Raw genomic sequence first — 15,862 nt, forward strand, 5'->3', positions numbered from 1 at the left:
TGTTATCTCTTATAAAAGGAAACCAAATACACGCTTTTTATGGATATAAAAATTAAGCAGTAATGGAATTTCAAGTGGGATATTTTACAGTTTAGGATGAGTCTAGTGAATGAAAAGCACTTTTTTCCAGATTTGTTTATATCTCTACTGGTGCGGACTGGGCGTTTGCTACTCTACTGATCACAGGTCACGGCACAGGTCACGGTTTAAAAATCAGGGGTCACTGCTTTAAAACAGAGACGAGGCAAAATCATTTTCTGAGAAGGTTGTGAGTCTTTGGACCTCTCTTCCTGAAAAGGTGGTGGAAGCACAGTCCTTGAATATTTTTAAGGTGGGGCAGATAGATTTTTGTCAATCAATCAAGAGGTTATCAGGGAGAAATGCAGATTTAAGATTACAATCAGACCAGCCACAATCCTATTGAATGATGGAGCAGGTGTAAGGGGGAGTGGCCTACTTCTACTCCTTGTTTGTGAGCAGGTATGTTCAAAAATACAGGAATTCCAGTATCGAAGAAACTTATTTCTGGCTAGAATGAAACTGGTGCATTGAATGGCCTTTAATTGACTCCAGGCTTCTGTCTCAATCTAATTTGTTTCTAAACAGATATACTTCCTGCAGCCATAAATGTGCAATACTGAAAACAAGAGCTATTGTCCTTTTCCTAAAATAAGAACCGCAAGTGCTGGAGAAACTCAGAAACTTTGCGGAGAGAAACAGAGTTAATGTCTCAGGTCTAATGTAACTAAAGCCATGTTGGACCCGTTTTCACTGCATGGCAAAGGCTCTGTGTCAGATAAGACAGCTCCAACAACAGTTGCAAATGCTACATGTCAGTCACCTACAGCCTTTCCTTTCAGAAGCTTTTAAGATCGACAAGAATGCAACTCGAAATGTCAACTCTGTTTCTCTCTCCACAGACGCTGCCAGACCTGTTGTGTTTCTGCAGCGTGTTGTTCTTTTTATTTTAGACCTCCAACATCTGTAATATTTTGATTTTATTTTCATGGCCTATTCCCAATGTTGCCTTTGTATTAAACAAATGAGTTTTAAGCTCTATCTTTATTCTCTCAAAGCACTTTGATGTTTAAAATGTTCTCCTGTGCCTGGGCAGGGTGGGTTCCTCACCTCCATGATGTGCAGTATTGTCCCATTGGGTGGCCGAATGAAAATGGGCCGATTGTCATTCACGTCAATCACTTCAATCTTCAGCAATGTTGTCCCCCAGAGCGGTGGGCGACCACGGTCCGTGACCACCACTGTCAAATTAAACCTCTCATAGGATTCCAGGAGCCTCGTGGTGCTGATCGTGGCTGTGTCCTCATCAATCCTAAAAGCCTCTGAAAGGTAAACAGAGTAAATAGATTGAATGTAATGTTCCTGGCAATTGCTACAGCTTCTTGTCTGACACACTTCATCTGGGAAGGGAATGTGCCATCCTTATGGCCTACGTGTGACTCCAGACCCACAGCAAAGGGGTACACTCTTAGCTGCCCTCAAGGCGATTAGGGATATCAGGCTAACCAGTCCATAAGAAATAGTAGGAACTGCCGTTGCTGCAGTCTGAGATAACAAGGTGTGGATCTGGAGGAACACGGCAGGCCAGGCAGCATGAGAGGGGCAGGAAGGCTGGCGTTTCAGGTCTGGACCCTTCTTCAGAAAACCAGTCTATAAATCTGTTTGCTCTCTACCTCCTTTCTTTAAATAATGGGGTTATATTAGCTAACCTCCACCCAGAGGAACTGTTCCCAAGTCTTATGATCATTAATCAATGCATTCACTTTTTCTGGATCCACTTTTTAAGTATTGTGGGATGCAGTAATAAATGTTGGCTCAGCCAGCGATGCCCACATCCTGTGAGTGAATTTAAAACAAAACATCTGAAAAAACAGGCCCAGGTTAATTTCTAGGATGCTCAGTTGAAGTTAAGTGCAGAGGTTGAGAGGTCACTCAATGATAAATTGTTACGACAGCTACCCTTTATACTTACCCTTCATTGTGAAACATTTTAAAAGACAGATTGTGAGTTTTGCTTCACTCTAACTAAACTACTGGCACAGGAACCCAGTTTACTGACCCTTCAGGGTAATCGGAAATCTTAGCGTGATTCACAGTTTAGATTTGAGGCTGAAATAGTATCAGAGATAATGGGAACTGCAGATGCTGGAGATTCCAAGATAATAAAATGTGAGGCTGGATGAACACAGCAGGCCAAGCAGCATCTCAGGAGCACAAAAGCTGACGTTTCGGGCCTAGACCCTTCATCAGATGAAGGGTCTAGGCCCGAAACGTCAGCTTTTGTGCTCCTGAGATGCTGCTTGGCCTGCTGTGTTCATCCAGCCTCACATTTTATTATCTTAGATTTGAGGCTGCCTGCTTCAGCTCCATTGGACAGGTGCAGCTTTGGGGGCTCAGGAGGTAGGGGAGCAGGAGAGTTGAGCCCATTCCATTCCCCTCCTCACCCCAACCACCGTTACAACCACCACCAACATTAACATCACCACCATTGTCATTACCGTCAGCACCGCCAGCAACTGTTCTCAGTCCAGATGATGACTCCTGTTCCTTGTCACAGATGTCTTCCCCCATAGTACCTGCTCATACTAAGGGTTCCCTAAACAGGTACAGAGGCCATTCCTGCAGTGGATGTACTGGGTGAAGGTGAGCCAACCTCGCTGAGGAATGGTGACAGAGTGAGCAGGAGCACTAACTCTGAGGTGCCGTGGGGAAGGTTTGGGAAAGAGATTGGCACTTTGCTGAGCTGCTGCAGAAAGGCACATACTGTCATTCTATTGATGAGCTAAGAAGGCTCAAAGGGTCGAATGGCCTGTTCCTATTTATTACGGTCTTATTCTGTCATGACGTCCAAACTCAAGAGTTTCAAAGGTCAGAAGGGGCAGTGAAACAATCAAATGAAAAAGGAACACTGTTCCCAAAGGGGGGTGAGATAATTATTTGTCTTACCTACACCAGGGCCCTGAATACTATACTGCAAGACCGCATTCTCCCCTTCATCCAGATCTATAGCTGTCATGGTAGCCACAGAGGCTCCTTCTGGTTCATTCTCATAAATGCTGGTGCTGAAGACATTCTTGGAGAATTGTGGACGATAGTCATTGACATCCAGAACAGTCACCAGGACCTGTAGTGACAAATTGCAACTGCATTAGCCAATGAGACTCAACCTGTAGTTAATACTGTCAGCTTGGAAATGGAATCAGACGACAACTTGATGTAACTTCTGGGCTGTGTGCCAACCTGCCCTTTCACCGAGCGCACACAAACATTCCAAATAGGAGCAGAACTAGACCATTCAGCCTCTCGAACTTTGTATTTCAACAAGACCATGGCTGATATGTCTGTGTTTCAAATTTCACATTCTCAAGGTTCTCCTGCCCACCAAAATTCAATGACCCAACCTCCACTGCCTCCTGAGCTAGAGCTCCAAAATCACACAGGCCTCTGTGAAATTAAAACACCCGTCATCTCTGTCCTGAAAGGGAAACACCTCATGTTAAAACAATGTCCCCTTGTTCAGAACTGAGCCACAAGTGGAATCATCCTTTCCACATCCACCATACCAAAACCATTCAGGATGCTACACCTTTCAATCAAGCCACCCCTCGCTCTTGTAAACTCCAGGGCAACATTAGCCATGATCGAATGGTAGAGCCGACTCGATGGGCTGAAGGGCCTAATTCTGCTCCTTTATCTGATGGTCTTATGGAAGCAAGTCCGATCTGCTCAACCTTTCCTCATAAGACAATCCATTCATTCCTGCGACCAATGAAGCTAAATACTCTGGATGCTGGAAATCTGAAACAAACGCAGAGAATGCTAGAGAAACTCGGCAGGTCTGGCAGCATCTGTGGAGAGAGAAACAGTGTTAATGGTGTGAGTCTGGGGCTTCTTCATTTCCCTTATGTAAGAGGCCAAAAATGTGCCATTGAATCCCCTGCAGCCCCTCCTCATTTGGCAATTTCAGGAGTTTACACTTTAAATGTCATAATTTGCAAGGCTGTGGGCCCGATGCTGCAACATGGAACTATTTGAGATCTTAGAATTGCTTTGATGGTACAGTCCTGATTGGCCAAAGGGCCTCTTCTGCACTGTATGATTCTATGAGGTGGAACTAGGATGGGAGATGGACTTAGCCCTGGGATCAAAAAGTAAAAGTAAAGTCAACATAGCCTCACTCTCCCATCAGAGAGAGAAGGACAGGGAGAGAGAGAGACAACTGGGAATACATCCAGGCAAGTTATTTGGGTGGAACTGAGAAATAACAAAGGCATGATCACCTTATTGGGATTGTACTATTGACCCCCACAATAGTCTGCAAGAAACTGAGAAACAAATTTGTAAGGAGATCTCAGTTATCTGTGAGAATAATCGGGTGGCTATGGTAGGGGATTTTAATTTTCCAAGCATAGGCTGGAACTGCTATAGCGTTAAGGGCTTGGATGGAGAGGAATTTGTTAAGTTTGCACAAGAAATCCCCGGCAATTACAGACCAGTAAGTCTCACGTCTGTCGTCTGCAAGGTGTTGGAAAGGATTCTGAGGGATAGGATTTATGACCATCTGGAAGAGCATGGCTTGATCAAATACAGTCAACACGGCTTTGTGAGGGGTAGGTCATGCCTCACAAACCTTATCGAGTTTTTTGAGGATGTGACTAGAAAAGTTGAAGAGGGTCGAGCTGTGGATGTGGTGTATATGGACTTCAGCAAGGCATTTGATAAGGTTCCCCATGGTAGGCTCATTCAGAAGGTCAGGAGGAATGGGATACAGGGGAACTTAGCTGCTTGGATACAGAATTGGCTGGCCAACAGAAGACAGTGAGTGGTAGTAGAAGGAAAATATTCTGCCTGGAAGTCAGTGGTGAGTGAGGTTCCACAGGGCTCTGTCCTTGGACCTCTACTGTTTGTAATTTTTATTAATGACTTGGATGAGGGGATTGAAGGATGGGTCAGCAAGTTTGCAGATGACACAAAGGTCGGAGGTGTCGTTGACAGTATAGAGGGCTGTTGTAAGCTGCAGCGGGACATTGACAGGATGCAGAGATGGGCTGAGAGGTGGCAGATGGAGTTCAACCTGGATAAATGCGAGGTGATGCATTTTGGAAGGTCGAATTTGAAAGCTGAGTACAGGATTAAGGATAGGATTCTTGGCAGTGTGGAGGAACAGAGGGATCTTGGTGTGCAGATACATAGATCCCTTAAAATGGCCACCCAAGTGGACAGGGTTGTTAAGAAAGCATATGGTGTTTTGGCTTTCATTAACAGGGAGATTGAGTTTAAGAGTCGTGAGATCTTGTTGCAGCTCTATAAAACTTTGGTTAGACTGCACTTGGAATACTGCGTCCAGTTCTGGTCGCCGTATTATAGGAAAGATGTGGATGCTTTGGAGAGGGTTCAGAGGAGGTTTACCAGGATGCTGCCTGGACTGGAGGGCTTATCTTATGAAGAGAGGTTGACTGAGCTCGGTCTCTTTTCATTGGAGAAAAGGAGGAGGAGAGGGGACCTAATTGAGGTATACAAGATAATGAGAGGCATAGATAGAGTTGATAGCCAGAGACTATTTCCCAGGGCAGAAATGGCTAGCACGAGGGGTCATAGTTTTAAGCTGGTTGGTGGAAAGTATAGAGAGGATGTCAGAGGCGGGTTCTTTACACAGAGAGTTGTGAGAGCATGGAATGCGTTGCCAGCAGCAGTTGTGGAAGCAAGGTCATTGGGGTCATTTAAGAGACTGCTGGACATGCATATGGTCACAGAAATTTGAGGGTGCATACATGAGGATCAACGGTCAGCACAACATTGTGGGCTGAAGGGCCTGTTCTGTGCTGTACTGTTCTATGTTCTATGTTCTATGTTCTAAGAAAATTTTCTGATTCAGTTTGAGGATGGACCTACGAGAAAAGGCTCAAAATTTGACCTACTTTTGGGAAATAAGGCAGGGCAGGTGACTGAGGTGTCAGTGGGGGAGCATTTTGGGGCCAGTGAGCGCAATTCTATTAGTTTTAAAATAGTGATGGAAAAGGATAGGCTGGCTGCCCATCTAACCTACACTATTCCATGTACGTCCAATTGCTTGTCCAATGACGACTTAAATGTACCTAAAGTTGGCGAATCTACTACCGTTGCAGGCAAAGCATTCCATTCCCTTACTACTCTCTGAGTAAAGAAACTACCTCTGACATCTGTCCTATATCTTTCACCCCACAACTTAAAGCTATGACCCTCGTGCTTGCCGTCACCATCCTAGGAAAAAGGCTCTCCCTATCCACCCTATCTAATCCTCTGATTATTTTATATGTATCAATTAAGTCACCTCTCAACCTTCTTCTCTCTAATGAAAACAGCCTCAAGTCCCTCAGCCTTTCCTCGTAAGACATTCCCTCCATACCAGGCAACATCCTAGTAAATTTCCTCTGCACCCTTTCCAAAGCTTCCACATCCTTCTTATAATGCGGTGACGAGAACTGTACGCAATACTCCAAGTGCAGCCGCACTAGAGTTTTGTACAGCTGCAGCATAACCTCTTGGCTCTGGAACTTGATCCCTCTATTAATAAAAGCTAAAACACTGTATGCCTTCTTAACAGCCCTGTCAACCTGGGTGGCAACTTTCAAGGATCTGTGTACATGGACACAGAGATCTCTCTGCTCATCTACACAATCAAGAATCTTACCATTAGCCCTGTACTTTGCCCTCCGGTTACTCCTACCAAAGTGCATCACCTCACACTTGTCCGCATTAAACTCCATTTGCCACCTCTCAGCCCAGTTCTGCAGCTTATCTATGTCCCTCTGTAACCTACAACATCCTTCATCACTATCCACAACTCCACCGACCTTAGTGTCGTCTGCAAATTTACTAACCCATCCTTCTACGCCCTCATCCAGGTCGTTTATAAAAATGACAAACAGCAGTGGACCTAACACCGACCCTTGCGGTACACCACTAGTAACTGGTCTCCAGGATGAACATTTCCCATCAACCACCACCCTCTGTCTTCTTTCAGCAAGCCAATTTCTGATCCAAACTGCTATATTTCCCACAATCTCATTCCTTCACATTTTGTACAATAGCCTATTGTGGGGAACGTTATCGAACGCCTTGCTGAAATCCATATACACCACATCAACCGGTTTACTCTCATCTACCTGTTTGTCACCTTCTCAAAGAACTCAATAAAGTTTGTGAGGCTAATAGGGCTAAGGAGAATCCAAAGGAATTCTACAAATATTTTTCAGGACAAAAAGGGTAACCAGGGAGACAATACGGCCCCTTAAAGATAAACAAACCCCTATGTGTGGAACCACAGGAGATGGTGGAGATACTAAATGAATATTTTGCATCAGTGTTTACTGTGGAGAAGGATATGGGAGACAGAGAACATGGGGAAATAAATATTGACATTTTGCAAAAAATGTCCATAATACAGAGGAGGAGGTGCTGAATGTCTTAAAACACATAAAAGTGGATAAATTCCAGGCCTTGATCAGGTGTACCCTAGAACTCTGTGGGAAGTGATTGTTGGGCCCCTTGCTGAGATATTTGTATCATCCATAGCCACAGATGAGGTGCCGGAAGACTGGAGGCTGGCTAACGTGGTGCCACTATTTAAGAAAGATGGTAAGGAAAAGCCAGGGAACTACAGACCGATGATCCTGACATCAGTGGCGGGCACATTGTTGGAGGGAATCCTGAGGGACAGGATTTGCATGTATTTGGAACCGCAAGGACTGATTATGGATAGTCAACATGGCTTTGTGAGTGGGAAATCATGTCTCACTAACTTGATTGAGTTTTTCGAAGAAGTAATGAAGAGGACTGATGAGGTCAGAGTGGTGGACGTTATCAATATGGACTTCAGTAAGGTGTTGGTCAAGGTTCCCCATGATAAATTAATTAGTTTAGGTTAGGTTACATGGAATGCAGGCTAAACTAGTCATTTGGATACAGAACTGGTTTGAAGATAGAAGATGGAGCGTGGTGGTGAAGAGTTGCTTTTCAGACTGGAGGCCTGTGACCAGTGGTGTGCCATAAGGATTGGTGCTGGGTTTGCTGCTTTTTGTCATTGATATAAATGACTTGGATGTGAACATAGGAGGTATGGTCAATAAGTTTGCAGATGACACCAAAATTGGAGGTGTAGTGGACAGTGAAGAAAGTTACCTCTGAGTACGAAGGGATCTCAATCAGATGGGCCAATGGGCCAGGGAATGTAGAGTTTAATTTAGATAAATGTGAGGTGGTACATTTTGGAAAGGTAAATCAGGGCAGGACTTATGCATTTAATGGTTAGGTCCTGGGGAGAGCTGTTGAACAAAGATACTACGGAGAGCATGTTCACACTTACATGAAAGTGGTCACAGGTAGATAGAATAACGAAGAAGGTGTTTGGTATGCTTGTGTTTATTGGTCAATGCATTGAGTATGGGAGTTGGGAGGTTATGTTGCAGCTCTACAGGACATTGCTTAGGCTACTTTTGGAATATTGTGTCCAATTCTGGTCTCCCTGCTATAAGAAGGATGTTGTTAAACTGACAGGGTTCAGGAAAGACTTGCGAGAATGTTGCCAGGGTTGGAGGGTTTGAGCTACAGGGAGAGACTGAATAGGCTGGGACTATTTTCTCTGAAGCATTGGAGGCTGATGGATGACCTTATAGAGGTTTATAAAATCTCGAGAGGCATGGATAGGGTAAACAGGTAAGGTCTTTTCCCAAGGGTGGCAGAGTCCAAAACTTTCTGGCATAGGTTTGAGGTGAGAGGGTAAAGGTATAAAAGACACCTAAGGGGCAGCTTTTTCATGCAAATGGTGGTGTGTGTGTGGAATGAGCTGCCAGAGATAATGGTGGAGGCTGGTATGATTACAACATTTGAAAGGCATCTGGATGGGTATATGAATAGGGAGTGTTTAGAGAGATATGGGTCAAATGCTGGCAAATGGGATTAATGAAGGATACCTCGTCAGCATAGATGGGTTAGACCGAAGGGTCTGTTACCATGCTGTATATCTCTATGACTCTGTCTGTGGAGAGAGATACTTTATGTTCCTCTCTGTAGATGCTGCCAGATCTGCTGAGTTTCTACAACACTTTGTTTTTGATCAGCCGGGTGTTTGACATCTATTTATTGAAGTGTGCCAAGAACTCAGGATCCATCAGTTTGCCCGATGAATGTGAACGTTGAGGATGAATAGTAAAAGCAAGGCCACATCCGCACTCTCAGGTGAATGATCCCATGGCACCATTCTGAAAGATAGGGAAGTTCGTTCCAGTGGCCTAGCCTTTATCAATCCCTCAATCAACAACCCAGAATCAGACCATCTGTCCTTTCACTGCTGTTTGCAGGAGCTTGGTGCATGTCAATTGGGTGTCACTTATTGTGCCTCACAACAGTGACTGCACTTCAAAAGTACCCTGGTGACTGTATTGCATTCTGGGATATCCTGAGGAAGTGACAGGTTCCATAGAGATGCACGTCAGAAGTAAACAAAATGGACTGCGAAGATAGATAAACAACTCGCCCAGACATAAGTGAAGATGTGGAGTTGCAAATTACTGACAAAGGTGATTGGTGCCCTCTGGTTTGGGTTCTGTCAATCACTTGGCAGAGAACACAAAGGCCTTTGTTATTCTTTTGCAAAATGTTTGACACATTACGGAAGTAACCGCTTCCTCTTTCACTTCTCAGAAGTCGGTGAAGCAATCCTAGAAAAATTGGCCAATCATTTATTGAAACAAAGGGAGGCAGATCAACTTTTAGCTCCTTCTTTTCCCTTTCATAGCTTGGCTGGTGGCCCATTAAAACACCAGAGATAAAGAGAAAGGGTTAGGTTTCCCCACACACGCTGTGCTTCGCCCAAGAAGTTCTCGATTATTTTCATGAGACATTCAGACGAGGAACTATCTGCTCTCTCGGATGGAAGCAAAAGTGCGAAAGGCCACCATTTCAACAAGAGCAGGGGAGTTTTCTCTGATTTCCTGCAGCCTGTATTTATCAGAGTTTTACAAAAGTGAGCTGACCATTACTTCTTTGCTGACTGTGGGAGCTTGCTCTGTGCAAATCGACAGCAAAACTTTGCTTCAGAAAATGCTTCATTGGCTTTAAAGCACTTTAGAACATCCCAAGGTTGTGAACGGTGCTATATCAATGCAAGGTTTCCTTTAGTAGTGTGGACAGTAAACCATTGGGACCTGATGGTAGGATGCAAAGGTTCAATGTTGGGAAGCAGACTCCATTGGCCAGAGATTCCAGATGAGGATCTGGGTCTTGGGATAAGGGGTCAATCATGGAGGACTGCATGGATTGGAAATGTCTTTATTCAAAGGCTTCCATGCTCCAGCAGATTGGCTCTGACTGTTCAGTTATTGAGTCAGTGTAAGGCTGGGATAAGTGGAATCCTGGAGTCTAAATGGATCGAGGGATTTGAGGACAGAATGATAACACAAGTTTGATCAGCCAAGTGGTCTGTCCGTTTCTCATGAGCAGATAACATCATTGCTTTGGCTGTTTATGGTCGGGGATGATTTCAGCTACTGGCCATCACCATTGTATGTGTGCAAATTAATAATTTTAGAAACTGGAAGAAGCCATTCAGACTCTCAAGCCTGCTCCACCACCCAGTTAATTCAGGTCCATACGAGCACAATAACTCCATTTACCCAGATGTGCTCCAGTACCTCGGCTGATCTATTGACTCCAGCTTCCAGCATCTGGAGTCCTTACTGCCTCCACCTCTACTGATCTATCCACTTTCCAACCCTATCTCAGCCTCAGAGGCTCCATGTTCCACGGTGACCACTAACTTATGGGATTTTCTGTCTGGCTGTGAAAGAAATCACAGGTTAGATTTTTCAGGATTACGGAGAATTGGGCACAGAACTCAATAACTCCAATTTCCCCGTCATGAAAATTAGAATGAGTCACAGAAGATGGCAGCAGGGCTGAACCAGAGCCAGAGGTTCTGATCAACATTGGCAGTCGAGAGTCCGCAACTATCCTGGATCATTCTCAACCTGTGTCAGGGTTGGGGGGGACAATAAATGAAATGAATTCATCAACAGCAAGACCTCAAGAAATGTAATTGAACACAAATGTCTCCCATTGACATCTTTGGGACTCTATGGTCTTTGCCGCATGACTTTTCAGTCTATAGATTGCAGGCTGGCATGGGAAGAACATTCTAGAACAGGAAAAGAATAAAAAAAAACACAGGACAATGATGAAAGAACATTCTGCTGCATCCTGTTCCTCTTAAATTTATTTTGAAACATTTAAAAATATTATTTGAATTGTCCTTGGTTTAGTGTCAATGTCAAGCAGTGGGATTGAGGCAAGGTTTTCAGCAAAGGCAAAAATGTAGATAATGTTTTGAAGGGGAGTGCCAAAAGCTAGACTTGTCCTTGCTGTTCATCATAATTTTGGCTTCTCCTCCTGATTTATCCCCAATGCTAATGTCAGTTCCAGGATGGTAACTGACTTAAAAATCCTCGTTCTTATCTCTCAGTGGTCTCAGTCTCTCCCTATCTCTCTGTGTAATCTTTAAATGCTTGTTGACAATCTGTGGGCACATTCATTGCCCATCCCTAATTGCCCAATGGGCATTTAAGAGCCAGTTATGTTGCTGAGGGTCTGGAGCTATGTGTAGGCCAGACCAAATGAGGATGGCAGATTTCCTTCCCCGAAGGACATGAGTGAACCAAATGGGTTTTTATGATGGTAGTGACACAGTCACCATCAGGCTAGTCTATTTTTAAATTCCAGACAGCTACCTGGAGACAGCTACATCTCCTCTCATTCACCTTCCTGTAAGAATGTGATCCCCTACTCCCAATTCCTCCGTCTCTGCCATGTCTGCTCCCCAGATGGGGCGTTCCACTCCCGCAGATCCTAGATGTCCTCGTTTTTCAAGGACCATTACGTCCCCCTTCTGATGATCGAAAATGGCCTCAACTGCATCTCTAGCATTGCTCGCACTTCTGCCCTCGCATCCCCTCTCCCCAGCAAAAATAAAGACAGAATCCCACTTGTCCTCATATATCACCCCACCAACGTATCATTCTCCACTTCTACCGCCTACAATCTGACCCCACAACCAAATATATATTTCCCTTCGCCCACTCCTATCTGCCTTTCCTAGGGACCACCTTCTCTGTGACTCCCTCGCCCGCTTCGCATTCCCCGCTAACCCCACCATCCCTGGTACCTTTCTCTGCAACTGCAGGAAGTGCCACACCTGCCCCTGTAATTATCCTCTCACCTCCATTCACGGCACATAACAAACCTTCCACATTAGACAGGGGTTCACCTGCACATCCATAAACTTGGTCTACCGCATCCGCTGCTCCCAATGTGGCCTCCTCTATATCGGTGAGACCAAACGTAGACTTGGGGACCGTTTTGTAAACCATCTGCACTCTGTTTGCAACAAACAACATCTTCCAGTCGCTAACCATTTTAGCTCCCCCTGCCAGTCCATGGGTGACATGTCCATCCTGGGTCTCCCCCAAGAGTCAGAATGACACCACCCAAAAACTGGAGGAACAGCACCTCATATTCGGCCTTGGAAGCCTCCAGCCTGATGGCTAATCATGGAATTTACCAGTTTTAAATCTCCCCATCCCCGGCCTCATCCCATGTCCAACCCTCCCTCTCATCCCCACCTCCTTGGCCTGACACAACCTGTCAATCTTCTCTCCCACCTATCCGCGCCACCCATCTCACTGACCAATCCCCACCACTCCCTACCTGCCATCCCATCTACCTTGCCCAGCTCCACCCCTCCTCTTTCTATTTATTTTCCCGCTTCCTTGCCCCTCCCCATTTTTGAAGCAGGGTCCCGACCTGAAGCGTCAACTTTCCTGCTCCACTGATGCTGCCTGGCCGCTGTGTTCATCCAGCTTCATACTGTGTTATCTCTGACTCCAACATCTGCAGTTCTGGCTATCGATTTTACCCTTCGCTGTCCCTTCTCTGTTGGAGAGAATTAGTGATGGAGGTGAAGTCATCAAGACTCTGCTGGTTGTGGTTTTGAGCTCAAAGTACAATAGTGTGTACATAGGCAGTTGTATCTGATTAACTCAGTTGTGATGTTGCTTCTGATGAGTCATTATGTTGTAGATCTCAGTGCCATCTCAAACTGGGAGATCACGAACTCAGCAATAGTAGTTTAGCACTGTAGCTATACTACTGATGGAGGGAGAAACCATCTAATAAGTTGTTGAATTAAGCTCTCAGTATCCCTGTCCCAACAGTCCAAATAGACTCTGTGATTATTCGGAAGTCAAGGACACAATTTGCATTTTTATGTAAGCTCCAAGAACTGCGATTTAAAATTCACTGAGAAGTATTGAGTATTATGCTTGAAAGCCTCCCCACCAACAGGTAAACTGAATACACCTTACTGTGGTGTGACCTTTTCTGGTATTAATATTCCGCACTGACGTTTGAACATATTCCCTCCTCATCGTAAAGGTCAATCATCTTTGTCCACAGATAGAAGATTTGTGTACACAGAAAGTTCTGGAACCTTAGCGAGGGGCTGGAAAGATAATGAAAGTCCACTACACTGGGTTGAGTTTCTTCCAAGTTACTGACTGTATTTTGAAATACTTGGCAAGCTGATGGCTAAACAAACATTTTCACTTGGCTATCTGTGACAATATGTTAAATAAATCAAACTTTAAAGAGGTTTGAGAAATAGTCATATTTTAAAATATACATCATATTAAGTTATCTTCAGAACTACTCAATATCTTTCAGTGTGTACCTGTGAGCTATTGCAACAAACGTTGGGGCTGCTGACTTTCACCCAGGTGATCTATTGAGGGAGGAACTGAGCCTGGTTGGAAGGATAGGTCTTGAGATGGATGTGCAGGGGGATGTGGCGAGAGGAACATGCTTTGGGAAGGAGTGCCAGATACTGCACTGAAGAGTCAGGATGAAGGGAAGTGAAGAAAGCAGGATGTGAGGGGTGAGAGGTGGCAGGGTGAGCTTTTAGACTGGGGAGGATGTTGTGGACCAGGATGGTGAAAACAACCACAGCAGAAGGCCGTTCAGCGCCTTGAGCCTGTTCCACCGTAAACACCGTGGCTGTGCTATCTTTCAGCTCCAACTGCACATCCTTGCTCTGTAAACTGCGGCAGACTAAGTTCTGAAATTTCCAATTGAAACCCAACCTTAATGAGTACGGGGAGTGGGGAACGGGGTTAGGGAAGGTCCTAGGGAAGTTCCACACTTAAGGTTCTGGCTCCCAGCAAAAGTAATTTCTCACTGTCTGCCCTGCCAAATTCCTTAATGGTTTAAACACCTCAATTAGAGTATACTCTAATCAGCGACACTCCAGGGAAAACATGGCTAGTTCTTGTAATTAATCCTTTTAGTCTTGGCATCACTTTGTCATTCTGTGCTACACTCCTCCAAAGATGTTACATTCCTCCTGGGTATAGTGTCCAAGATCCAGTGTAGTATCTACAGAGGATTCGAAACTAGAGAATCAACATTCTTTGGTGTAACAAGCTCCAACCTGTAGGTACATCAGGAGCTGGTAACAGGAGGTGTGGGAGTTACCTGGACAGCATTCTCTCTGCGATTGCTTGGATTATCACCTGGGTTGTCCTTAGCAACAGCTGTTAGAGTGTAGTGATCTTTTTTCTCTCGATCAAGTGCAGCCAGAATGTAAATATCCCCCTTTATGTGAAAAAGGAGCACAAATAATTATTGTAGCAACTGCTACACACTTTCAATACTGTTCACATTTGCCAGTCTGCAGGTACAATGGGTAATCACAGAATCATATCATAGCATCCCTACAGTGTGGAAACAGGCCTTGCAGCCCAACAAGTCCACACCAACCCAGAAAGCATCCCACCCCCAGACCCATTTCCCTTTGAACTCACCTAAGCTACACATCCCTGAACACTAGGGGCAATTTAGCACGGCCAATCCACCCTAACCTGCCCATCTTTGGACTATGGGAGGAAACTGGAGCACCCGGAGGAAACCCACACAGACACGGGGAGAATGTGCAAACTCCACACAGACAGTCACCCGAGGGTGGAATTGAACCCAGGTCCCTGGTGCTGTGAGGCAGCAGTGCTAACCTCTGAGCCAGCGTGCTTCCCTAGGGAGGTAAAGAGCCCTTCCAGGTCCCAAGGGGGCCGGTGCTGAATTCAGACTGGTTGCATTAACAATTGCTGAGGTATTCTGGGCAGGGATGTAATGACTGCTCTTCCTTCATGTGATATGGAGTATCTAAATATCACTTATAGGTGCTCCAGCCAGGTTCGGTGATCCTCCCACGGTTGAGGTCAGGCATGACTGCATTAAATAGAAGAGCAGCTTCGAGGGGCTGAACTGCCTGTCCTTATCCATAAATCACTCAATGCCAATAACACAAGGGAAATGAAACATCTTCAAACATTAACATCACGAAAACCTCAGGAATATGTAGGATTGAAAAGTTCTTCATTACAGTGATAAAATCTTCCAAACTATTCCAGTCATAAAGTGGTAAAGGTGGCAGAGGTGTTAAGCTTTGTGATACAGTGAGTGGTTAGTGTGTGGAACACACTGCCTGTGAGTGTGTGATGGAGGCAGGCTCAACTGAACCATTCTCGAGAGAATTAGGCTGTAATAAGAAAAGGAAGAATGTGGAGGATTATAGGGAGAATGGCACTAGGTGAATCGTTCACTCAGATTGGTGTATAGACAAGGTGGGCCAAATGACCTCCTTTGCCACTTAGTATCATCATCATCAGAGAATCCCTACAGTGTGGAAACAGGCCCTTCGGCCCAACAAATCCACACCGCCCCTCACAGCATCCCAACCAGACCCATCCCCCTAATCTACACA

General features: G+C 45.0%; 1 protein-coding gene across 1 annotated transcript in view; it reads right to left on the reverse strand.

Annotated features, from left to right (window-relative positions):
- Positions 1-15,862, reverse strand: part of cdh23 (cadherin-related 23) — an 807,091-nt gene that overhangs the window by 39,688 nt on the left and 751,541 nt on the right. Inside the window, exons 51-53 of the mRNA XM_059640347.1 lie at positions 14,578-14,697; positions 2,965-3,142; positions 1,129-1,340 (exon numbers count right to left, since the gene is read on the reverse strand). Coding sequence (XP_059496330.1) covers positions 1,129-1,340; positions 2,965-3,142; positions 14,578-14,697 — 510 coding nt within the window. The remainder of the gene's footprint in view (positions 1-1,128; positions 1,341-2,964; positions 3,143-14,577; positions 14,698-15,862) is intronic.

Source organism: Stegostoma tigrinum, chromosome 37 (assembly GCF_030684315.1).
Source record: "Stegostoma tigrinum isolate sSteTig4 chromosome 37, sSteTig4.hap1, whole genome shotgun sequence".
NCBI lineage: Eukaryota > Metazoa > Chordata > Chondrichthyes > Orectolobiformes > Stegostomatidae > Stegostoma > Stegostoma tigrinum.